This window comes from Triticum dicoccoides, chromosome 2B (assembly GCF_002162155.2).
Source record: "Triticum dicoccoides isolate Atlit2015 ecotype Zavitan chromosome 2B, WEW_v2.0, whole genome shotgun sequence".
Lineage (NCBI taxonomy): Eukaryota > Viridiplantae > Streptophyta > Magnoliopsida > Poales > Poaceae > Triticum > Triticum dicoccoides.
In genome coordinates this window covers 565,582,020-565,608,331 of record NC_041383.1, presented here as the reverse complement: position 1 = coordinate 565,608,331, position 26,312 = coordinate 565,582,020, and the positions used below count along the sequence as shown (strand labels likewise).

The 26,312-nt window shown below is 47.0% G+C and overlaps 1 protein-coding gene across 1 annotated transcript; it reads left to right on the top strand.

Annotated features, from left to right (window-relative positions):
- Positions 1–15,266: 15,266 nt before the first annotated feature.
- LOC119368025 lies at positions 15,267–16,910 on the top strand. The gene has a single exon (XM_037633385.1). It carries the CDS (start codon positions 15,268–15,270, stop codon positions 16,852–16,854), a length of 1,587 nt encoding a protein of 528 aa, XP_037489282.1. The 5' UTR covers position 15,267; the 3' UTR covers positions 16,855–16,910.
- Positions 16,911–26,312: the final 9,402 nt, after the last annotated feature.

Genomic DNA, 26,312 nt, shown 5'->3' with positions numbered 1-26,312 from the left:
CAATCACCGCCATTATGCCTACCTTGGTTGAGGGGCTGCAGGCGTGGATTGCGGGCGGCCAACAGGGGCCGCCCCCGATTCCCAGCTTCACGGGCAGCAACTCACACAACGCGCCGGCGCCATTGGTGTCTCCGGCGCTGGCGCCGGCATTGGAGCTTAATGCACCCGGGTGTGGGAAGAATACGCCGGCTGGCACCTCGGCAGCAAGCGGTCCCTTGCACGCCCGCCGTTGGCGGTGCCTCGACATTAGCCGAGCTCGACGCCATCACGGTAACTAAGCCTCGGCCGATGACTTCATCTCCTTGCCTTTGACTAGGCATCCTTGACGCCCTACATGTTTTCGCAGGGCACCGCCAACGTTCCATGCACTCTCCTGCACTTCATGGACGGCGAGTTGATTGATGTCGCCAAGGCCAGAATCATTCAACCGGGCAACCGCGTGTTCCACGGTAATCCGATGCCACCCATCGTGTATAGGGTTCAACTGGTTCAGGTGCTGCGGGGCTGCGACGACTTGTTACCTCCGTTTCGACCCCCTGGGGCCGATGAAGATGATGTGATGACCCTCAGCGCCTGCTTAAGCTGGCCCCTGCTGTGGCCGAAGAGCTAGATTCGTTTGGGGGCGGGGGACACTACCCCACAGACAACACCGCCAGTCGTGCCGGCGCCAAGCCATGGCAAGACCGCCGCAACGCTACCGCCGTCAGCTGATCCGGACATGCATATGGTACAGGATTCGGACAACAATGACGGTACATTTTTCAACGTCGATAAGTACTTCAACGAACATGGGTACGGTGACGAATTCTTGGGGCATCCTTCTCAAGAACCCAACCCTGTAAAAGACAATCGCGATCTAGCTGGTACCGCGGAGAAACCCAATTGCAACATGCGTCGTCTGGCGTTCAGTTCTCAGGAGACGCCTCCAGCTGCCACCTTCACCGAGCCTCAGATAGCCGAGGTGCGAAATATTATCAGCCCCAACACACTCAAGAAGGCGGTCCCTGAGCAGAACTCGATCCCATTACAGCAGAAGAAGCAGAAGGGACGGAAAGAAAAAATAACAAGGGTGCGAGCCAGCCGGCACCGAGTACGATCCGTGCTCAGGACGGTCCACCTTCACCTAAGGGTATCTCGAGGAGGGTGCATGTGGCGGGTAGGACGATGCTACCGACTAATCTGCTCAATGTTGCAACCGGTGCTATGTGGAGTCTGCATGACTGTGTTCTTTCTATGAAGAAGCAGTGTCTCTCCGAGAATGATGTGGCATACCCAGTTTTTGTGGCCAAGGTGCCAGAGGGCAAGGGCTTTGTCGATAGCACCATCGGGGGTATGATCGTCCTGCGGTTTGATGACATGTTCGCTATGTTTAACCTTCATCCGCTGCACTACACCTTCATTCGGCTATTTTTGCTTAGTATGGAGGTGCGGATCATTAGAGACAAGACCCCGGACATCGTGATAGTCGACCCCTTCTACATGCGTGCCAAGATCTTGGGTAGCGCTGGGGACCGGCAAGTCGCGAGTTCATACCTCGAAGGCGTCATTCTCGCGAACCCAGATAAGGACAACTTCCTCGTGCCTTACTTTCCCGAGTAAGTCATCCCCTCACCGCCCTGTAATATATAATTTCTTAGATTTCGACCGTTTTTTTTAACATTTTGTGTTTTGTGCAATGACACACATTGCACACTCATCCTCTTAAGCCCGAAATATTCCATGGCCACGTATTTCGACTCGGACCGTCAGTCGAAGAAAGACTACACAAATATCAAGAAAGTTCTTGATGATGCTCTCCCCGGCTGCGCCAAATCTAGAGGCACCTTTAGGAGGCCAATTTGTAGGTACGGCAAGCATGTGTTCACCCACGTAACGATGTTCCCCTGCGTCAAGCAGTCGCCTGGCGGTCAGAAGGATGCCTACTATGCCATCCATCACATGTGGGCGATCGTACGGGACCATAATCACCTTCTGCTACCAACTAATCTCAAAGATTGGGCCGCACGCTTGTCGGCAATCCAGGACGCGGACATCAGACAAGAATTCTTTCGCATCCAGTTGGAGTTTGCGGAAATTATCTATCAAGATGTCCTTCGTACCTCGGGGCAGTTCTACCTCAAATATCAACCGCCCAACAGTGAAATAGATAGAACGCTACAAATGCAGGCTGACAACGACCGCACATTCATGACCATCACGATAGACGGCGGCTTCATCCACGCTCCGGTCCCTGAGTCGAGTCGAAAGTATTGATGCTATGTACTTCTGAAATATCGATTAGCTCATGTTGTAATTAAACTTTAATGAACTTGTATGTCTCTTTAGTTTGGACAGTCGTTCAACTTATATGTAATCGATGATATTTATTAGTAAGACGATGAATCGTGCTATTAATGTGTTGCTTCTCTTCTGATCCTTTTGTTGCATACTTATATATTGCTTATATATTATCTGTGAATTCCTACTAACGTTTTGTTTGTCTAGTGCATAGAGATGCCGTCGTATGTCATGTACAAGGGTAAGGTTCCCGGAGTCTACGACGACTGGGAGGAGTGTCGAAGACAGGTTCACCGTTTCAGCGGTAACAGTTACAAAGGGTACACCACTGAGGCGCAGGCGGAAGCTAGATACGCGTGCTATCTAGTGGGAGAGAGGTGGGAGCATTGGAGGAACCGGATGGAGACCAGTTTCATCGCGATGATGCTCATCGTGACCGCAACTCTCTTCTATGTGATGGTAGTTTAGATGATCGATATCGACTTTGTAATGTGACGACAAACTCGGCTAATATGATGAACTTTGCTAATGTCTCGAGACCTAAACTTGGCTAATGTTTGAACTTTGTTTGCTATTTCGAATTTGGAGACTAATATGATGAAAATTCTATTGTGTGATGTTTACATTCTGTGCTGTAACGTATTTTGTAACCTGTGCAAATACCAGAAAAGCAAAAAACAATAATTCCTAATATTCATAGTAGTGGCACACCATATTGAGAATTAGTGGCGCACCAAGGCTAAATACCATTGGGGCATTAGGGGGCATAGTAATAGCGCACTTGGGGGCATAGGTGAAGGTAAATATGGCCCCCTAGGAGGCATAGTAATGGTGCACTGTTGGACATAGTAATGGCGCACTATGTGGCGCGCCACTATTATCTGGGATACTAGTGGCACACCATAGGTGCGTTATTACTATTTGTTACTAGTGGTGTGTTAATAATGGCGCATCTATAGTGCGCGGCATTAATAGCAAAAACAGGTGCATCACTAACAACCTTTTTTCTAGTAGTGTATGTTTAAAGTTGTCGCAGAAATTTCCGTGTCCTGTTATGTAGAATTTTATTTGACACTGCCAGTACAGCACAACGTAAACCTTTTCGCTGACTTATTATGAAACCATCACGTTGCCAGAAGTTTAAATATAACAAAATGATTTAACTGGATAACACTGCATGTACTTTTTCATCCGGGAAAATATTGCATATATATATACATACCGGGGAGAGTAAATGGCAATGACAGTCATAAAACTTGTGCGATGGGTGCATTTTAGTCACACTACTCACAAACCGGAAATATTGGTCACATAACTTGTGTTTCGGATGCAAGTTTGTCAAAATTGACTGACTCCGTTAGTTTTTTTTGCAGCAAACCCCCTAAACTGTTTGGTACGGGTTTTCCTTGCGAGGAAAACACCATGGTGGACGTAGACAAGGTATTCGATAAAATGACGGATGGCAGTGCCACACCATGCAAAAAAAAGGATGGTAGTGCCACGTTCTGGTGCCCCACCACCGTGCGGGAGGGGCTCGGTGACTGACTCTAGCTGACGCTTACGCGCGAGCTCCCACTCGGCTTCCTATACCCGCCGGTGCCAAGTTAAGGAGAGGAATATGATGTCGCCGTTGAACCTGTCGACCAACAAGTTCAATGGCTCGCTGCCAGCGTCCATCGGCAGCTTACCGTCGCCGCAAAAACTTCTCTTCAGCAGAAAGCGGCTCCAAGGCATCCCGCGGGAGGTCGGTCGGCTGAAGCGGCCTTCCAAGCTGAACCCTAGCAGGAACAACCTGACTAGCCAGTGAGCCTCACTTCCTGCTGCCTCACTGGTGTAAGTGGACCTGAGAGTGAACCAGCTCAGCAGAGCAATCCTGGGGGTGTGGTTGGCGGAGATCCAGGTGCTCAAGTACATGAACGTGCCGTGGAATAAGCTGCGCGGTGGTGTCCCGACGGAGATGGGCGGTATGAAGAACCTTACCGCCGACGACTTCTCACCATAGTAACCTGTCCAACGTGGTGCCGCTGAACCAACAACTCATCTAATTCGACGTGACGTCGTTCGCCGGCAGCCCGCGACTGTGCTTGATGGCGGTCGTGTCATCCAACCCCTGCACCGTGACGATGGAGGTGTGAATGTTGGGCTGAATCTGGCACCAACACATCATGCAGCAGCTGGCCTTCTGCTCCTCCAGCGACGATGTGCTTGCTAGTTGCCACCACCACCTCCCCTGACATCGCGTAGCGACCACGATGATGGTGGCAGCAACGTGACCGTGCGCGCACAGGGAAGAATGCCGTCGCCACTCGCCACTGGGAGTATGCCGAGCTGCTGCTCGCTAGTGCTAGAAAGGCGCTCAAATTCACATACACGTACAAGGGCGCCTACATCGACAGGCACGACACCCACGTCGTCCTCGGCGTCAGTATGAGGGGCAAGGACGTGTGCACGTCGTCTGGCTCAACCTGCTCAGGGGCTTCGCCGGTGCGCTCTGGCGCCGTGCCGACATGCAGGCCTGCCTAAAGAGCTCGCCGACGATACGGAGGGCGTGTAGCCAGGGAGCTGGATGTGTGCGGTTGTTGTGTGTTTCGTGCTTGATCTGGTGTGTGTGCGTGATGTGGTGTGTGCTGTGTGCGTGCTCGTGGAGTGTACTGTGTGCTGCGTGGTGTGTGCGTGCACCAGTCTGTGCGTACATGCTGCGTCCCCGGTGTTGGTGCAGAAGCTGGACGACAAGTCAGAATGCCGGTGTAGCACATCAACAACTATGCGGAGGTTCTTTCATTTCATCGAATACCTTGTAGGCGTCTATGGTGGTGTTTTTTGCAAGAAAAAACCCAAGTTTAGGGACTCTGCTGTAAAAAATCTAACGGAGTCAGTCAATTTTGACCAATGTGGTGGAGATCAGCGAGGAGAAGATGATGAGGTTCGCGGGCAGAGACGCGCGCTTGCGTGCTCGGCTAAGAGAGATTGGATCGTGGTACACAAACAAAAAAGCGATGTATGCAGATGCGGAGGCAATCTTTGAGGGGTTGACGACGGCGGAAGAGAGGTCACTCTTCGGGCGTGGAGGACGCAAGCACCCGCTCGAGGTGCTGCCGTGGGCGATGGATCAGGCGGATTCGCCGGTGAGGGCAATGGCGCGGAAGTGGGTGGCCTTCACCTCCTTCGAGATGACGCATCTCGCTCCGGCCATGAGGGCAACGACGCTCAGATCTCGCGAGGGGGTGCTGGCCCTCCCTGCTCCAGGTTCGGCCATGGCGCCGATCGAGATTCACGAAGATCCGGTGGAGCAGCCACCGCAGGAGGTGGTACTGGTGACGCGCCGCTCCGCTTGACTGGCTCCAGCTCCCCCAACTCCAACTCCCCATCGCTCGGCACACCTCGCCGAAAACGAATCTTGAAGCCTTCACTAGCCAGCAACCGCTTTTGGAGGCTGGCTAGTGAAGATTCAGGTAGCGATTCTGACGAGGTCGGTGTCAATTTAGGTACGGATTGCAGTCACATCTCTACATATACATCCCTTGGTGATAATGCTAGAGGGGAATCTCATACCATTGATACACACAGCCGCATTAGGCGAGTGAATCGTAGAATTAAGAAGAAAATGGACCAATATGTTCAGAGTATGCTTTTGAAACATGAAGATGGTGTGGTTAGTGGAGGTGAAAATGAAAAACAGACAGATTGTCATGGATTTTTTACTCATGTTGACTCACATAGTTGGGGGGTTATCATAAAAATGGTGTAGGCCTAGCATTGATAAAAATCAAACCTAGAAATCCAGCAATCTGGGATTATGTCAGATTTCCTGAATTTATGAGTGACATTGAGAATGTTAGGTTTAACTCAGTTGAAGATAGCATAAAAAATAGCCCCTGGAAGAATGGTAAGATAGATATGATCAATAATAAAGTAGTAGCTAAGATTAGTATTCCTGAGAATTCCATACTTGAGGAGGTGGCTGACGAGATACAAGAGAGAGGGGGATTGCAGACTTGTGGGGAGAATAACAGAGGAGATATCTGCACACAAGATTCATTTGAAAAGCTGGCCCATGTAGTTGTTCGGCCCACTGGGGTTGGTGGCTCAGGTGGCCCAGGAAGGAGAGATGGGGAAGCGGCCATATATAAAGGAGGCATCCCATCTTTCATCCCAGAGCCAGATTTCCTCCACCCACGAAACCCTAAAAAAGTCAAGGCGACAGCTAACTGGGGAACAAGATCTGTGGAGGAAGAAACTTGTTGGGAAGAAGAAGAGATCATGGCAGGCAGGCAGGAGAATTGGCGGCCAAGATCGGGAAGAGGAACTGGATTTGGTGGGAGAGGTAATTATTATGGTAAATCCAATATCTCTGACAGAGGGTTCAGTAGGCAAGATGTGAGAGATCAGGATAACTTTGAGTGGAGAAACAGAGAGGGGAATTACAGAGGATCTGGGAGTAACAGAAGTGGCTCAGGGGGAGAAGGGACTTCGATGGGGAATGGTAGAGATCTAGAAGGCAAGACAGGGAGATTTAGCTCAGGCAGATTGGGAGGACAACAAGAAAGAGTTCAAGTTGGAAATGGAGAGATGGGCCCCGGTAATAGTTTTGCGGTTGCTAATCCCAGCATGCAGAAGATGGGGATGCAGGGGGCAGGTATAGATGGTAGGTGGATTCCCTGTGCTGAACAAACCCAATTTCCCTCAGTTGGTGCCAGTTGGGATGGGGCTGGGGCAATTTGGATTCATAGCACATGAACAAGTGGCACAACAATATCATTACTACTTTCCAACATGCCAAAGCAGGAGGCACTGCAGGTGCAGGGGCAGTCGAAGGATGATGGCGGAAAAGAAGCAACTAAGAAGAAAGAGGCAGGAATTAGTAAGGACCTATTCTGTGTACAATGCAAAGAACAAGGGCATCTCAAGAGTGACTGCAAGGCCAAGGTGTTTTGTGTGGTTTGTCAAAGACCAACACATAACACTGATGAATGCATAGTGTTGAAACAAGTTAAACATGTTGCTAAGTATGTGGGATATGGAGTGTTGGAAATATGCCCTAGAGGCAATAATAAAATGTTTATTATTGTATTTCCTTGTTCATGATAATTGTCTATTATTCATGCTATAATTGTATTGACCGGAAACCGCAATACATGTGTGAATACATAGACCACAACATGTCCCTAGTGAGCCTCTAGTTGACTAGCTCGTTGATCAACAGATGGTCATGGTTTCCTGACCATGGACATTGGATGTCATTGATAACGGGATCACATCATTAGGAGAATGATGTGATGGACAAGACCCAATCCTAAGCCTAGCACAATATCGTGTAGTTCGTATGCTAAAGCTTTTCTAAATGTCAAGTATCTTTTCATTAGACCATGAGATTTTGCAACTCCCGGATACCGTAGGAATGCTTTGGGTGTACCAAACGTCACAACGTAACTGGGTGGCTATAAAGGTGCACTACGGGTATCTCCGAAAGTGTTTGTTGGGTTGGCACGAATCGAGACTGGGATTTGTCACTCCGTGTGACAGAGAGGTATCTCTGGGCCCACTCGGTAGGACATCATCATAATGTGCACAATGTGATCAAGGAGTTGATCACGGGATGATGTGTTACGGAACGAGTAAAGAGACTTGCCGGTAACGAGATTGAACAAGGTATCGGCATACCGACGATCGAATCTCGGGCAAGTACTATACAGGTAGACAAAGGGAATTGTATACGGGATTGATTGAATCCTTGACATTGTGGTTCATCCGATGAGATCATCGTGGAACATGTGGGAGCCAACATGGGTATCCAGATCCCGTTGTTGGTTATTGGCCAGAGAGTTGTCTTGGTCATGTTTGCATGGTTCCCGAACCCGTAGGGTCTACACACTTAAGGTTCGATGACGCTAGGGTTATAGGGAAGGTATTACGAGGTTATCGAATGTTGTTCGGAGTCCCGGATGAGATCCCGGGCGTCACGAGGAGTCCCAAAATGGTCCATAGGTGAAGATTGATATATTGGACGAAGGGTTTTGGAGTCCGGAAGTGTTCCGGAGGTACCGGGTGATGACCAGCATGACCGAAAGGTGTTTCGGGAGCCCCGACAAGTGTTGGGGGGGGCTTCATGGGCCAAGGGGAGGGGGCAAACCAGCCCACTAAGGGGCTGTGCGCCCCCCTCACCTATTCCCACGTGACCAGGGGGTTTGGGGCGCCCCATCTAGGGTTCCCACCTCCTGGCTTGGGGGCCAAGTCACCCAAAGGGGAGATCTCATCTTCCCTGGCCGCCGCCCCCCCATGGGAAACCCTAGGGTGCCTCCCCCTCTCCCTTCCCCCTATATATAGTGGAGGTTTTGGGGCTGCCCAACACATGAGTCTCTCTCTCCCAAGGCGCAGCCCTACCTCTCTCCCTCCTTGTCTCTCGTAGTGCTCGGCGAAGCCCTGCTGGAGTACCGCGCTCCTCCACCACCACCACGCCGTCGTGCTGCTGCTGGACGGAGTCTTCCCCAACCTCTCCCTCTCTCCTTGCTAGATCAAGGCATGGGAGACATCACCGGGCTGCACGTGTGTTGAACGCGGAGGCGCTGTTGTTCGGCGCTTAGATCGGAATCGACCGCGATCTGAATCACCACGAGTACGACTACCTCATCCGCGTTCTTGCAACGCTTCCGCTTAGCGATCTATAAGGGTATGTAGATGCACTCCCCTTACCCTTGTTGCTAGATTACTCCATAGATTGATCTTGGTGATGCATAGAAATTTTTGAATTTCTGCTACGTTCCCCAACATGGAGCTAGGGGTATGGGATGCTTGTTGGTGCAAAATACAAAAAATAGTGTGGCTGCTGAACATACTAACCCCATGGCCTTAGTTACAATTCAATCTGGGCAGCTGAATGGAACTACAGTAGCTTATGGGTTTGCCAAAATGTTTGAATGGGGCTGGACTTGGAGAGCTAAATTTCAGAGTCCAAAAACCTTTTTGATGAGATTTCCTGGCAAAGCTAAATTGGTGGAGCTGAAGAACTTCAGAAAATTCACTCTGCTTGGAACAGGTGCAATGGTTGAGGTAGATTTCTGGAGCCCTGATGACAAAGCCAAAGAGAAACTTCACTCTGCTTGGATAAAGATGTGGGGGTGCCTGACACTCTGAGACATTACTTGGGAGTGTGTGAGATTGGCTCTGCTTTAGGGCCAGTGGTGGAGGTTGATGTGGAGCACATTCATACCAAGGAAGAAATAAGGGTGAAGGTGGGGGTGAAAGATCTACACAAAATCTCAGCAGAGACTGAAATAACCACTAAAGATCTTCTATTGTATGATATAGGCTTTGAGTTTGATTCAATGGCTGAGCAGGGATGGTACAAGTTTGATGAGGGAAATAAAAGGAAGATGTTTGACTATCTAGATCTGGAGAACTTTGAAACACAAAGAGAAAATGATGTGCAAAAGAAAAGTAAGCAAGCTGACTCTAGAAAGCAGAGCATGAGCCTGGGGAGTTTGGGATTGAAATAATATGAGCAAGTGGTGTTGAAAACTAAAGAAATTGGCCAAGCTAGTGAAACTCACAAGGAGACAGTGGAGGCAGGGGTGGCAACAGAGATGAAAGAGAGGGAGGATACCTTGGTAAGGAGACTACAGAAAGCGGAAGAACTGGCAGCTAGGCAGACTGCACAGCTCATGACGAAAGAGAAAAGGAGGAAGGAAATGGAAATCATAAGGAAAAATTTGGAGAATGAGGTCAAGAGACAACATGCACTTCTACAGATTAATCTTAAAGGAGTTGAGGAAGTGAAAGGATCTCAGTCTGGAGAAGAAATCATTAATGAGGGAGAGGGAGAAGAAGCTATTGAAGAAGATATGGTGGTGGAAGACAAACAAGATGAGGGAGTGGGGATGACAGAGCAGGAACTGATGAAACAGGCAATTGGTCTGGGATATGTCGAACCTGTGGACTACGCTGCTAGTCAGGAGACCGAGTCTTTTGAGACTAAGATAAAAAAAGGCCAGAAAAGGGGAAATTAATCTTAATGATGAAGAAGAGGAGCTGAGAAGATGCATCAGATTAAAAGGAAAGGAATATCGCAATATTATTGAACTAACCAAGGAAAGGGCATCAAAGAAAGACAACTATGGTGAGTCATCCTACTTTGGGAGTTTTCCTAAAAATGACAATATTCTCCAAAGCATTGCAGAGAGGGTTGGGGTCCATTTAGGAAATAACCCTCTTATGATAAAACACAACTTAGAGCTAATAAAAAAAAGTAGAGCAGGCTAGAATTGATCTATGGCTGACTGATTTTAATAAAAATCAAAAGCAAATGGCTCCGCCTAAGGAAAATGAGATTATTGATACTGGGGAACATACCCTGGAAGATTTACTAGACTAGGGGGATGATGATGATGATAAAGAAGAAGATGATGATTGGGAAATAGTCAGAGAACTATTCTCATCAAAAAAGGGAGGAAAAAAATGTAAAACCACGAGAGGTTCTGGGGTTAAAGCTGCCTCAGTTGTGAATTTCTTACAATCTTCTAGTAAGGAAAAAAATGAGAGGTATTTTTTGGAATATGAGAGGCTTTGGAGGTGACATTAAGAAGAGATTTCTTAGAGAAATGATTATGGATATGAAATTAGATTTCCTGGGGCTACAAGAGACTATGAGACAACAATTCTCTAGGAATGATTTACAGCAAATCTGTGCAGGCAGGGATTTTCACTAGCATTTTACCCCAGCTAGGGGAAAATCTGGTGGGCTGCTTCTTGGAGTTAATTATACAACTCTTGATGTTATTTCTAAGGATGAAGGAGATTATCATATCAAAATGACTATGCAAGACCTGAAAACTAGGTTTATTTTGGGACCTAGTGGTGATTTATGGAGATGCTCAACCAGAAATAAAAGCTAAATTCCTGGCTGAGCTTTCTAGAATCTTCCAATATAGTGTCAATCCTATTTTAATTGGAGGGGATTTCAATATTATTAGGAAAGCCAGTGAAAAAATAAACCAGGCACACCTGGACACTGGAGCTTGCTGTTCAATGCTATTTTGGAGCAGGCTGGAGTTAGGGAACTTGAGATGAATGGAAGAGAATATACATGGGGGAATAACTTAACTATTCCTACATTTGAAAAATTAGATAGAATTCTTTGCAATACAGAATGAGAGGAGGTATACCCTCTAACTCAAGTTTCAGCTTTAACCAGAGAAAAATCTAATCATACACCACTTTTCTTGGACTCTGGTGACATTCAGAAATCTGACCCTATTTTTAGATTTGAAAATGCTTGGTTTATGAGGGAAGGGATTGATAAGATCATACATGAGGCCTGGAATGATGTAAGCATCACTGGGGACAGTATTGACAGACTATTGGGCAAATTCAGATCACTTAGGCCTAAGATGAAAGGCTGAAATAGAAATATGAATGCTTGGTATATTGAATTGAAAAAAGATATTTTGCTAAAATTAGACATGATTGATAAACACTGTGAAAAAATGGACTTACTGTGGCAGATAGAAAAGAGCAAATGGAACTTAGAGCACAATTAGATAGGCTGGTTCAGCAAGAAGAAGCAAAATGGAGACAAAGAGCTAAGGTTAATGAAATTCTAGAAGGAGATAGTAACACAAAATTCTTCCATGCTAAGGCAAATGGAAGACTCGGAAGAAATAGAATTAATAGACTGGAGCAAGATGAGGGAGAGATTAAGGGAGAAAAAAACTTGTTAGAATATATTACAAAAATCTACAAGGACTTATTTGGTCATCCAGATGACTCCACAATTTCTCTGATCATTGATAATCCCAGGAAGATACAGGAAAAATATAGAGATATACTGGTTAATGAATTTACTTTTGAAGAAATAAAAAATGTAGTCTTTAAAATGGCACCTAACAAATCACCTGGCCCGGTTGGCTTTCCTGCTCAATTTTATCAGCATTATTGGGAGCTAGTCAAACATGATCTTAAAGCATTACCAGATGATTTTGCTGCTAAAAAAATTGATATCAGTAGGTTGAATTATGGAATTATTACCTTGGTCCCGAAGAGCAAAGATGCCAATAGGATTCAAAACTTTAGACCTATCTGCTTGCTAAACGTCTGTTTTAAAATCATTACTAAAGTTATGATGAACAGTTTGAATCTAGTGGCAGCTGATGTTATTTCTCCTGTACAGACTGCTTTTATAAAGGGCAGGTACATTATGGAGGGGGTTTTAATATTGCATGAAGCCTTGAATGATATAAAAAAGAAAAAACAAAGTGCATTGTTGCTGAAGATAGACTTTGAAAAAGCATATGACAAGATCAAATGGTCTTTTCTATTTCAGATGCTCAATCTAAAAGGATTTCCAGATAAATGGATAGATTGGGTGATGGAAACCCTCAGAGGAGGGAAGGTCTGTGTGAAAGTTAATGAACATTTAGGGGAAAAATTTCTCACTCATAAAGGATTGAGGCAGGGGGGCTCTTTATCACCTCTAAACTTTGATTTGGCAGCGGATGCTTTAGCTATCATGCTAGATAATGCCAGGAAAAATGGGCTGATTAAGGGGGTTTTAAATGATTACGTAACAGATGGGATAAATATGCTACAATATGCAGACGACACCATCTTTCTTTTACAAGATGACATAGATAGTGCCCACAGCCTGAAATATATATTATGCCTTTTTGAGCAAATATCTGGTTTAAAATTTAATTTTCATAAAAGTGAGCTTTTCCTTTTTTTGGGGGGGGGGGGCGGAGCAAAGATAAAAAACATGAATATGCTAAGATATTCACTTGTCCAGTAGGATCTTTACCTATGAAGTATTTAGGATTGCCCATTGATAAAAACAGGATCAGAAACAAACACTGAAAACCCCCAGAAACTAAAATGGAGAAAAAATGTGAAACCTAGGAAGGGAGACTACTTGCAAGTGCTGGGACAGTCACATTAATCCAATCTTCTTTGACAGGCATCCCTTATTTTATGATGTCCTTTTATGGATTATCAGTTGGGGTTAATAAACGTATGGATTTTTATAGAGCTAGGTTGCTTTGGCAGGAAGATGATAAAAAGAGGAAATATCATCTTGTTAAATGGTCTGATGTTTGTAGATCTAAAGATATGGGAGGACTGGGAATCCAAAACCTTGCTCATATGAATAAAGCTTTATTATGTAAATGGTGATGGAAAATTTATAACACAGAAGGGCTGTGGCAGGAAATTGTCTTGAAAAAATACCAAGGGAACAAAGCCCTAGGTAATATTGCTGCTAAACAAGGAGACTCTCAGTTTTGGAGGGAGCTATTAAAACACAAAGATCATTTTACCTCCCTATGCAAATTCCTGATAGGGAATGGGGGGAATACTAGATTTTGGGAAGACTGGTGGATTGGATCTGCACCTTTGTGCAAAAATTTCCCTAGACTATATAATATCTGTTTTGATAAATAGAAAACAGTCAAAGAATTACTTGAAAAGGGATTGATAATGTGTGTTTTAGAAGGACATTGACAGGAGACTCAAGAGAACTATGGGATCACATAAAAGAGGCCTGTAGTTCAGTGGTTTTGAGAGAGGAAAATGATAAGATAAAATGGACGTTGACAAAAAAAGGGATATATATTGTAAAGTCTTATTATAGACATTTGATAGAAAATGGGATCAAGTACCCACATTTGTATATGTGGAAGATTAAGATGCCACCTAGAGTGAAAGTCTTTATGTGGCCGACTCTTAGGAACTGCATTCTTACTAAAGATAATTTGTTCCGTCGGGGGTGGAGAGGAGATGAGAAATGCCCATTCTATGGACGTGAGGAAAATATAAATCATGTGTTCATATCTTGTTCGGTAGCTAGGTTGTTGTGGAATATTCTTAAATGTGCTTTCAATTTAACTGATATACCGACGACTTAGATTTGGTGATGAGAATTTGGGCTAAGACTTTTGGAAAGGAAGAGAGGGGCTTAGTTTTGATAGGAATTTCGGCTATATGTTGGACTATTTGAAAATTGAGAAATAGTGTTGTTTTTTATAATAACAGGGTTAATGATCCCTGTGTACATGTTAATTTGCTCCTTAAAACTTACATGATTGGAACATTTTACCAAAAAAAAAACCCGCAAGAAGTAGTATGATGGAGGCAGGAATGAAGCAAGTAAGTGAAGTTGCTGAAGAGGTGTTCAGAGCAGTACATGGGTGGTGCCTGGAGACTAGAAGAATTATGGGATGACCAAAAAGCTTCAAGTCTTCAGGGATCTATGTTGCTGCGATGGACGCTCAGAGGCAGCAAGATCACTCCTGCTTTTATTTCTCTCTGTTCTTTTGTTGCTTTAAGTTCTCCTGAGAGGGGATTATCTGTTGTGAGTTCGATGTTAAAAACGGTCGGGTCTATGTTCGTTTGGTCGCCTAGATACTTTCTGGTCTATTATAAAACTCTGTTACGCTGGTTCTAGGGCAGGCTCATAGCTCAGGCCTTTGATCACCCTGACGGCTGGCGGCACTGCTTTTCGGGGCTTTGGGTGGGGGAGGGATGGCTCCCCTTCCTCTCCATCTGTTTAGTGCATTGCCGGGAGATGTTGCTTTGGTAGTTTTAGTTTTTCTTGCTGTAAGACTTGGTGATTTCTATTAATGGAAATCAGAGAGGAAACTCCTTTTATATATAAAAAAAAGTTTTGACCAATGTACATCCGAAACGCAAGTTCTGTGAACAGTTTTTCTGGTTTGCGAGTAGGGTGACTAAAGTGTACCCATCACACAAATTCTGTGACCGCTAGTGCGATCTACCCTATCGGGGAAAATATAACTGTACTACAAAATTTTCTCCCCACACTCGAATCTCCTCGCATGCAGAGCTGTTTCGGATACTATTTCTACTCCGATTCCGGGTCGTTGATCCACACAAACTTCTCATAACGTATCCAGGCAGATTTCAGTGTCGATGCCGACGGTCTATTTAATCGCCACCGCGGCCGCAAGCTCGACTATTCGTGGCGCTGGTGGAGGTAGCTTACTCATGGCTAGGAGCGGGAGGGATCGATTCCTGCGCTGCCGCCGCCGCCGGCGGCCGCAGGTGGTCCACGGTGATGACCGGATTAGCGCCCTATCCGACGATCTCCTGCTCGACATCCTGGGCCGCCTTGACACCCGCACGGTTCTCGGCACCGGGATGCTCTCCAAGCGCTGGGCCGGCCTCCCCCGCGAGCTCCCCGTCCTCGACTTCAGCGTCGGGGACATACTCCCGCCGCGCTACCACCGATGGGTCCTCCTTCATCGGGACCCCGAGGTAGCCGGTTTCCACCACAAATCCGGCGCGGCAAAGGTGCAGAAGGCCATGCGTCACATCAGGAGGTACGAGCGGCGCGCCATGCGCGCCTTGACCAGCTCCGTGGAGCGCCTCTCGGACGCGGCGGCTGGCCGGAGGGTCAGCAGGCTGACGCTCGAGTTCTTCTCGACCCACAACACCGGCTGCATCAACCGGCTCATCTCCAGGGCCATCGATGCTTGGGAGGTCCGTGACGTCGTGGCCGTCGCTAAGCCGGTCTACTCGCAACGCCGAAAGTTCCACGCCTTCCCCAGCCAGGGCATCTGCGACGCCCCGCACGCGTCACGCGTGCGAAGCCTCAAACTCGGAGGCTGCGCGCTCCCGCCGCTGCGCGGGCACGGCGCGCTCGCCGTGCTCGTCCTGCAGGACACGCCGATTTCGACGCCCGTGTCGGCGTACGAGGGCATCTTCACCTCGTGCCCGCAGCTGCAGGTGCTCCACCTCATCTCCTGCTGCAGCGCCGGCATTGGGCAGATCACCGTGGACGCCCCCGGGTCAGACCTGAGGGAGCTCGTCGTCGACAACTGCGTCGGGTTCATAGGGATAGGCCTGCGGGCTCTTCCCAGGCTCGAGCGGCTGGCCTCCCTGGGCACCAGAGTGAGCTTCGAGACCGCCTCGTTTCCCTGCCTCAGGCGATGCAACCTCGCCCTGTGCAGGGGCATCACGGAGGCAACGGCTCGCCGATACTCTGTGCCACGCACGAAGCTGGAGCTTGGCTCGTTTGTGGGGTGCATCCCGGACGTCACGGACATGATCATTCGGTTCACTGGACCTGACAGACGGATCGTGCCGTCCGTTTCTTCGCCGGCGCTGCTACCAAATCTCCGGCGGCTGCTGGTCGCCGACGTGCCTCGGTGCTGGGACGTCTCGTGGCCGCGTCTCCTCCTTGAGACGGCGCCTTCCCTCGAGACCCTCCATGTCCACATTGCCCCGCCTTGCAAAGAGGAAGAGGAGCCCAGCGGCGATGAGATATCGTGGCAGCCCGCCATGCTCGGGCACCGGCACCTCAAAGAGTTTGTGATGGCTGGTTTTGAGGGGACGGAGAGGCAGGTTTACCTCGTCAGGTTTGTCATGGGAGTGTGCAGCACGGCGTTGCGCCATGTCGCCATGCTCAAGAAGGGGCATGTCCGGGACAAGGGGCACTGGGACTGGGAGATGGTGACGCAGCAGCAGCAGAACTCGCAGTGGACCGACGATGAGAAGGACAAGACGCTTAAGCAGATCATGAGCGGGGTTCCTTCTTCCTCAACCGCTTCTCCAGTTATAGTTTTTGGCTGATTTGCTGTAATCTTTGTCCATCCATAACGTGAAAGTGCGAGCATTTGCGAGTTAAATTTGTAGGCTTCCGGTATTTTAGTCTATTTGATTTGATTTTTTTCAAGAGTACGTCAAAAGCGTATCATATTTTTTAGAAAAAGAAAGCATAACTATAAAATGTGTGGCACGAATGCGAACATTCGGCACACATGTTTACCCCAACACCAACACCATTCAAGCTACACCTAGACTAACTCATCACAAATCGTTGTAATCCACCAACACCGCCTGCCGCTTGCCACCACTCTGCTACCTCTATTAGTTTATCAAAAAAAAAAAGACTCTTGCATTCCTTTGCTTCCACAAAGCCCAGAGAACCGTAGTGACTGTGGTGTCAAAACCTCTCCTGTCCGTCCCTTGAAAACTCCTCCTCGCTCGTAACCACCACTCCAAGGTAGTCTCAGTGGTTAGCGAGTGAGGGGTATTGATCTGCAGGGTGTCCCATGTGATGTGCCAGACCTCCCGAGGGTACAGGCACTGCAGGAGGATGTAATCAACATTGTCCTCATCCTACAGGCAAGTGTAACATGCTGAGCTCTCATCCTGAAGTCCATGCCTAGCCCTTCTGTTTGATGTCCATATCGTGTACTGCATCGTCAGCCAAACAAAGAGCTTACACTTTAGAGGAGCCTAGCTTCGCCAAACATACTTAGCCAGGGGCGACTTGGACCACCCATTGCATAGACTGCTATAGACTGATTTAGCGGAGTATTGTCCATAGGTTGAGCACGTCCAAGTGAAAACATCCTGCTCGGTTTCGTCTTTGTGCACTGTCGTCACCGCATGGCAAAAATGCATGCATTGCATTTGTGCCATGAAAGAGATCTCTATTTGGCAGTTCTCCAACCATATGTCGTTGAGAAGTGTGTGCTGCATCGTTCTAGTATTGATCACCCTCGTGTGGACCGTCGCAAATAGGAGTAGAGCTATGTCAGCCACTGCATATCCGTGAATCCACCGGTCCTACCAAAACAACACCTTGTCACCCACGCCCCACCGTGGTTTGATTTATAAGGTGGTGTTGTACTCAAATTCTAGTGCGCTTGGTGGGTGGAAGACACCGTCGGCTTCCCCAATGGTGGCTTGTTGCGAGCAACGATGGGAGTTCACGCGGGATGATGCATCTACATGTTTGTTCGTATCACCACAATCATGTATTCCCAGTGCGTTCCCTATTTCTTGTTGCTTCGCAAACATACATGTCAACGGCTAATAATTACTCCCTCATGTACTTTTTGTTGGAAATATGCCCTAGAGGCAATAATAAAATGATTATTATTATATTTCCTTGTTCATGATAATTGTCTATTATTCATGCTATAACTGTGTTATCCGGAAATCGTAATACATGTGTGAATACATAGACCACAACATGTCCCTAGTAAGCCTCTAGTTGACTAGCTCGTTGATCAACAGATAGTCATGGTTTCCTGACTATGGACATTAGATGTCGTTGATAACGGGATCACATCATTAGGAGAATGATGTGATGGACAAGACCCAATCCTAAGCATAGCACAAGATCGTGTAGTTCGTTTGCTAGAGCTTTTCTAATGTCAAGTATCTTTTCCTTAGACCATGAGATCGTGTAACTCCCGAATACCGTAGGAGTGCTTTGGATGTACCAAACGTCACAACGTAACTGGGTGACTATAAAGGTATACTACGGGTATCCCTGAAAGTATCTGTTGGGTTGACACGGATCGAGACTGGGATTTGTCACTCCGTATGACGGAGAGGTATCTCTGGGCCCACTCCGTAATGCATCATCATAATGAGCTCAATGTGATCAAGTGTTTGGTCACGGGATCATGCATTACGGTACGAGCAAAGTGACTTGCCGGTAACGAGATTGAACGAGGTATTGGGATACCGACGATCGAATCTCGGGCAAGTAACGTACCGATTGACAAAGGGAATTGTATACGGGATTACTTGAATCCTCGACATCGTGGTTCATTCGATGAGATCATCGTGGAACATGTGGGAGCCAACATGGGTATCCAGATCCCGCTGTTGGTTATTGACCGGAGAACTGTCTCGGTCATGTCTGCATGATTCCCGAACCCGTATGGTCTACACACTTAAGGTTTGGTGATGCTAGGGTTGTAGAGATATTAGTATGCGGTAACCCGAAAGTTGTTCGGAGTCCCGGATGAGATCCCGGACGTCACGAGGAGTTTCGGAATGGTCCGGAGGTGAAGAATTGTATATAGGAAGTCCAGTTTCGGCCACCGGGAAAGTTTCGGGGTTCACCGGTATTGTATCGGGACCACCAGAAGGGTCCCGGTGGTCCACCGGGTGGGGCCACCTATCCTGGAGGGCTACATGGGCTGAAGTGGGAAAGGGAACCAGCCCAAGGTGGGCTGGTGTGCCGCTCTTGGGCTTCCCTGCGCCTAGGGTTGGAAACCCTAGGGGTGGGGGGGCGCCCCACTTGACTTGGGGGGCAAGTCCCCCCCCTTGAGATGGGATCTCTAGGGGCCGGCGCACCCCCCTAGCCCCCTATATAAAGAGGGGGAGGGAGGGAAGCCGCACCCTAGTCCCTGGCGCCTCCCTCTTCCCTTGTACCACCTGTCCCTCTCGCCGAGCTTGGCGAAGCCCTGTCGAGATCACTGCTGCTTCCACCACCACGCCGTTGTGTTGCTGGATCTGCATCGACCTCTCCTCCCCCCTTGCTGGATCAAGAAGGAGGAGACATCTTCCCCAACGGTACGTGTGTTGAACGCGGAGGTGCTGTCCGTTCAGCACTAGGATCTTCGGTGATTTGGATCACGACGAGTACGACTCCCTCAACCCCGTTCTCTTGAACGCTTCCGCTCGCGATCTACAAGGGTATGTAGATGCACTCCTCTCTCTCGTTGCTAGATGACTCCATAGATTGATCTTGGTGAAGCGTAGAAATTTTTTATTTTCTGCAACGTTCCCCATCAGTGGCATCATGAGCTAGGTCTATGCGTAGTTTCTATGCACGAGTAGAACACAATCTTGTTGTGAGCGTAGATGTTGTCAATTTTCTTGCCACTACTAGTCTTATCTTGTTTCGGCGGCATCGTGGGATGAAGCGGCCCGGACCGACCTTACACGTACGCTTACGTGAGACAGGTTCCACCGACTGACATGCACCACTTGCATAAGGTGGCTAGCGGGTGTCTGTCTCTCCCACTTTAGTCGGATCGGATTCAATGAAAAGAGTCCTTATGAAGGGTAAATAGAAATTGGGATATCACGTTGTGGCTTTTACGTAGGTAAGAAACGCTAGAACCCTATTGCAGCCACGTAAAAACATGCAACAACAATTAGAGGACATCTAACTTGTTTTTGTAGCATATGCCTTGTGATGTGATATGGCCAAAAGGTTGTGATGAATGATATATATGTGATGTATGAGATCATGTTCTTGTAATAGGAATCACGACTTGCATGTCGATGAGTATGACAACCGGCAGGAGCCATAGGAGTTGTCTTAATTATTGTATGACCTGCGTGTCGATGAATAAACGCCATGTAATTACTTTACTTTATTGCTAAACCGTTAGCCATAGTAGTAGAAGTAATAGTTGGCGAACAACTTCATGGAGACACGATGATGGAGATCATGGTGTCATGTCGGTGACGAAGATGATCATGGCGCCCCGAAGATGGAGATCAAAGGAGCAATATGATATTGGCCATATCATGTCACTATTTGATTGCATGTGATGTTTATCATGTTTTTGCATCTTATTTGCTTAGAACAACGATAGTAAATAAGATGATCCCTCATAATAATTTCAAGAAAGTGTTCCCCCTAACTGTGCGCCGTTGCGAAAGTTCGTTGTTTCGAAGCACCACGATCGGGTGTGATAGATTCTAACATTCACATACAACGGGTGTAAGACAGATTTACACATGCATAAACACTTAGGTTGACTTGACGAGCCTAGCATGTACAGACATGGCCTCGGAACACAAGAGACTGAAAGGTCGAACATGAGTCGTATGGAAGATACGATCAACATGGAGATGTTCACCGATGATGACTAGTCCGTCTTACGTGATGATCGGACACGGTCTAGTTGAGTCGGATCATGTATCACTTAGATGACTAGAGGGATGTCTAATCTGAGTGGGTGTTCATTAAATAATTTGATTAGATGAACTTAATTATCATGAACTTAGTCTAAAAACCTTTGCAAAATGTCTTGTAGATCAAATGGCCAACGCTCATGTCAACCTCAACTTCAACGCGTTCCTAGAGAAAACCAAGCTGAAAGATGATGGCAGCAACTATACGGACTGGGTCCGGAACCTGGGGATCATCCTCATAGCTGCCAAGAAAGCATATGTCCTAGAAGCACCGCTAGGTGAAGCACCCATCCCAGAGAACCAAGACATTATGAACGCTTGGCAGTCACGTGTTGATGATTACTCCCTCGTTGAGGGCGGCATGCTTTACAGCTTAGAATCGGGGATCCAAAAGTGTTTTGAGCAACACGGAGCATATGAGATGTTCGAAGAGCTGAAAATGGTTTTTCAAGCTCATGCCCAGGTCGAGAGATATGAAGTCTCCGACAAGTTCTATAGTTGTAAGATGGAGGAAAATAGTTCTGTCAGTGAGCAAATACTCAAAATGTCTGGGTTGCACAACCGCTTGTCCCAGCTGGACATTAACCTCCCGGACGAGGCGGTTATTGACAGAATCCTTCAGTCGCTCCCACCTAGCTACAAGAGCTTTGTGATGAACTACAATATGCAGGGGATGGTGAAAACTATTCCTGAAGTATTTTCAATGCTGAAATCAGCGGAGGTGGAAATCAAAAAGGAACATCAAGTGTTGATGGTCAATAAAACCACTAGTTTCAAGAAAGGCAAGGGTAAGAAGAACTTCAAGAAGGACGGCAAGGGAGTTGCCGCGCCCGGTAAGCCAGTTGTCGGGAAGAAGCCAAAGAATGGACCCAAGCCTGAGACTGAGTGCTTTTATTGCAAAGGGAAGGGTCACTGGAAGCGGTACTATCCCAAATACTTAGCGGACAAGAAGGCCGGCAACACTAAAGGTATATGTGATATACATGTAATTGATGTGTACCTTACCAGTACTCGTAGTAGCTCCTGGGTATTTGATACCAGTGCGGTTGCTCATATTTGTAACTCAAAGCAGGAGCTGCGGAATAAGCGGAGACTGGCGAAGGACGAGGTGACGATGCGCGTCGGGAATGGTTCCAAAGTCGATGTGATCGCCGTCGGCACGCTACCTCTACATTTACCTGCGGGATTAGTTTTAAACCTCAATAATTGTTATTTAGTGCCAGCTTTGAGCATGAACATTGTATCTGGATCTCGTTTAATACGAGATGGCTACTCATTTAAATCCGAGAATAATGGTTGTTCTATTTATATGAGAGATATGTTTTATGGTCATGCCCCGCTGGTCAATGATTTATTCTTAATGAATCTCGAACGTAATGTTACACATATTCATAGTGTGAATATCAAAAGATGTAAGGTTGATAATGATAGTCCCACATATCTATGGCACTGCCGCCTTGGTCACATTGGCGTCAAATGCATGAAGAAGCTCCATACAGATGGACTTTTGGAGTATCTTGATTTCGAATCATTTGACACGTGCGAACCATGCGTCATGTAAAATGACCAAGACTCCGTTCTCCGGAACAATGGAGCGAGCAACCAACTTATTGGAAATTATACATACTGATGTGTGCGGTCCAATGAGCGTTGAGACTCGCGGTGGCTATCGTTATGTTCTTACTCTCACTGATGACTTAAGTAGATATGGGTATGTCTACTTGAGAAAACACAAGTCTGAGACCTTTGAAAAGTTCAAGGAATTTCGGAATGAGGTAGAGAATCAACGTGACCGAAAAATAAAGTTCTTACGATCAGATCATGGAGGAGAATATTTAAGTCACGAATTTGGTACGCACTTAAGAAAATATGGAATTGTTTCACAACTCACACCGCCTGGAACACCTCAGCGTAACGGTGTGTCCGAACGTCGTAATCGCACTTTATTGGATATGGTGCGGTCTATGATGTCTCTTACCGATTTACCGCTATCATTTTGGGGATACGCTTTAGAGACTGCTACATTCACTTTAAATAGGGCACCGCCTAAATCCGTTGAGACGACACCGTATGAATTATGGTTTGGGAAGAAACCTAAGCTGTCGTTTCTAAAAGTTTGGCGATGCGATGCTTATGTCAAGAAACTTCAACCTGAAAAGCTCGAACCCAAGTCGGAAAAATGCGTATTCATAGGATACCCTAAGGAAACCATTGGGTATACCTTCTCCCTCAGATCCGAAGGCAAGATCTTTGTTGCCAAGAACGGGTCCTTTCTGGAGAAAGAGTTTCTCTCGAAAGAAGTAAGTGGGAGGAAAGTGGAACTTGATGAAGTACTACCTCTTGAACTGGTGAGTAACGCAGCTTAGGAAGATGTTCCTGTGGTGCCAGCACCGACTGGAGAGGAAGTTAATGATGATGATCAAGGTACTTCGGATTGAGTTGCTACTGAACTTCGTAGGTCCACAAGGACACGTTCCACACCAGAGTGGTATGGCAACCCTGTCCTGGAAATCATGTTGTTAGACAACGGTGAACCTTCGAACTATGAAGAAGCGATGGCGGGCCCAGATTCCAACAAATGGCTTGAAGCCATGCAATCTGAGATAGGATCCATGTATGAAAACAAAGTATGGACTTTGACAGACTTGTCCGATGATCAGCGAGCGATAGAAAACAAATGGATCTTTAAGCAGAAGACGGACGCGGATGGTAATGTTACCATCTATAAAGCTCGACTTGTCACTAAAGGTTATCGGCAAGTTCAAGGGGTTGACTATGATGAGACTTTCTCTCCCGTAGCGAAGCTGAAATCCGTCTGAATCATGTTAGCAATTGCCACATACTATGATTATGAGATATGGCAAATGGACGTCAAAACGGCATTCCTTAACGGCTATCTTAAGGAAGAACTGTATATGATGCGGCCGGAAGGTTTTGTCGATCCTGAGAATGCTAACAAGGTATGCAAGCTCCAGCGATCCATTTATGGGCTGGTGCAAGCATCTCGGAGTTGGAACATTCGCTTTGATGAGATGATCAAAGCGCTTGGGTTTATACGGACTTATGGAGAAGCCTGCGTTTACAAGAAAGTGAGTGGGAGCTCTGTAGCATTTCTCATATCATATGTAGATGACATACTTTTGATGAGAAATGATATAGAACTTTTGGACAGCATTAAGGCCTACTTGAATAAGTGTTTTTCAATGAAGGACCTTGGAGAAGCTACTTACATATTAGGCATCAAGATCTATAGGGATAGATCGAGACGCCTCATAGGTCTTTCACAAAGAACATACCTTGATAAGATATTGAAGAAGTTCAATATGGATCAGTCCAAGAAGGGGTTCTTGCCTGTGTTGCAAGGTGTGAAATTGAGCTCGGCTCAATGCCCGACCACGGCAAAAGATAGAGAAAAGATGAGTGTCATCCCCTATGCCTCGGCCATAGGGTCTATTATGTATGCCATGTTGTGTACCAGACCTGATGTAAATCTTGCCGTAAGTTTGGTAGGAAGGTACCAAAGTAATCCCGGCATGGAACACTGGACAACGGTCAAGAATATCTTGAAGTACCTGAAAAGGACTGAGGACATGTTTCTCGTTTATGGAGGTGACGAAGACCTCGTCGTAAAGGGTTACGTCGACGCTAGCTTCAACACGGATCTGTATGACTCTAAGTCACAAACCGGATACGTGTATATTTTGAATGGTGGAGCAGTAAGCTAGTGCAGTTGCAAGCAAAGCGTCGTGGCGGGATCTACATGTGAAGCGGAGTACATGGCAGCCTCGGAGGCAGCGCATGAAGCAATCTGGATGAAGGAGTTCATCACCGACCTAGGAGTCATACCCAATGCGTCGGGGCCGATCACTCTCTTCTATGACAACACTGGAGCTATTGCCCTTGCCAAGGAGCCCAGGTTTCACAAGAAGACCAGGCACATCAAGCGTCGCTTCTACTCCATTCGTGAAAATGTTCAAGATGGAGACATAGATATTTGCAAAGTACATACGGATCAGAATGTCGCAGATCCGCTGACTAAACCTCTTCAGCGACCAAAACATGATCAACACCAGAACTCTATGGGTGTTCGATTCATCACAATGTAACTAGAGTATTGACTCTAGTGAAAGTGGGAGACTGTTGGAAATATGCCTTAGAGGCAATAATAAAATGATTATTATTATATTTCCTTGTTCATGATAATTGTCTATTATTCATGCTATAATTGTGTTATCCAGAAATCGTAATACATGTGTGAATACATAGACCACAACATGTCCCTAGTAAGCCTCTAGTTGACTAGCTCGTTGATCAATAGATAGTAATGGTTTCCTGACTATGGACATTGGATGTCGTTGATAACGGGTTCACATCATTAGGAGAATGATGTGATGGACAAGACCCAATCCTAAGCATAGCACAAGATCGTGTAGTTCGTTTGCTAGAGATTTTCTAATGTCAAGTATCATTTCCTTAGACCATGATATCGTGTAACTCCCGGATACCGTAGAAGTGCTTTGGGTGTACCAAACGTCACAACATAACTGGGTGACTATAAAGGTATACTACGGGTATCCCCGAAAGTATCTGTTGGGTTGACACGGATCGAGACTGGGATTTGTCACTCCGTATGACGGAGAGGTATCTCTGGGCCCACTCGGTAATGCATCATCATAATGAGCTCAATGTGATCAAGTGTTTGGTCATAGGATCATGCATTACGGTACGAGTAAAGTGACTTGCTGGTAACGAGATTGAACGAGGTATAGGGATACCGACGATCGAATCTCGGGCAAGTAACGTACCGATTGACAAAGGGAATTGTACACGGGATTACTTGAATCCTCGACATCGTGGTTCATTCGATGAGATCATCGTGGAACATGTGGGAGCCAACATGGGTATCCAGATCCCGCTGTTGGTTATTGGCCGGAGAACTGTCTCGGTCATGGCTGCATGATTCCCGAACCCGTAGGGTCTACACACTTAAGGTTCGGTGACGCTAGGGTTGTAGAGATATTAGTATGCGGTAACCCGAAAGTTGTTCGGAGTCCTGGATGAGATCCCGGACGTCACGAGGAGTTCCAGAATGGTCCGGAGGTGAAGAATTGTATATAGGAAGTCCAGTCTCGGCCACCGGGAAAGTTTCGGGGTTCACCGGTATTGTACCGGGACCACCGGAAGGGTCCCGGGGGTCCATCGGGTGGGGCCACCTATCCCGGAGGGCCACATGGGCTGAAGTGGGAAAGGGAACCAGCCCCAGGTGGGCTGGTGCGCCCCCCTTGGGCCTCCCCTGCGCCTAGGGTTGGAAACCCTAGGGGTGGGGGGCGCCCCACTTGACTTGGGGGCAAGTC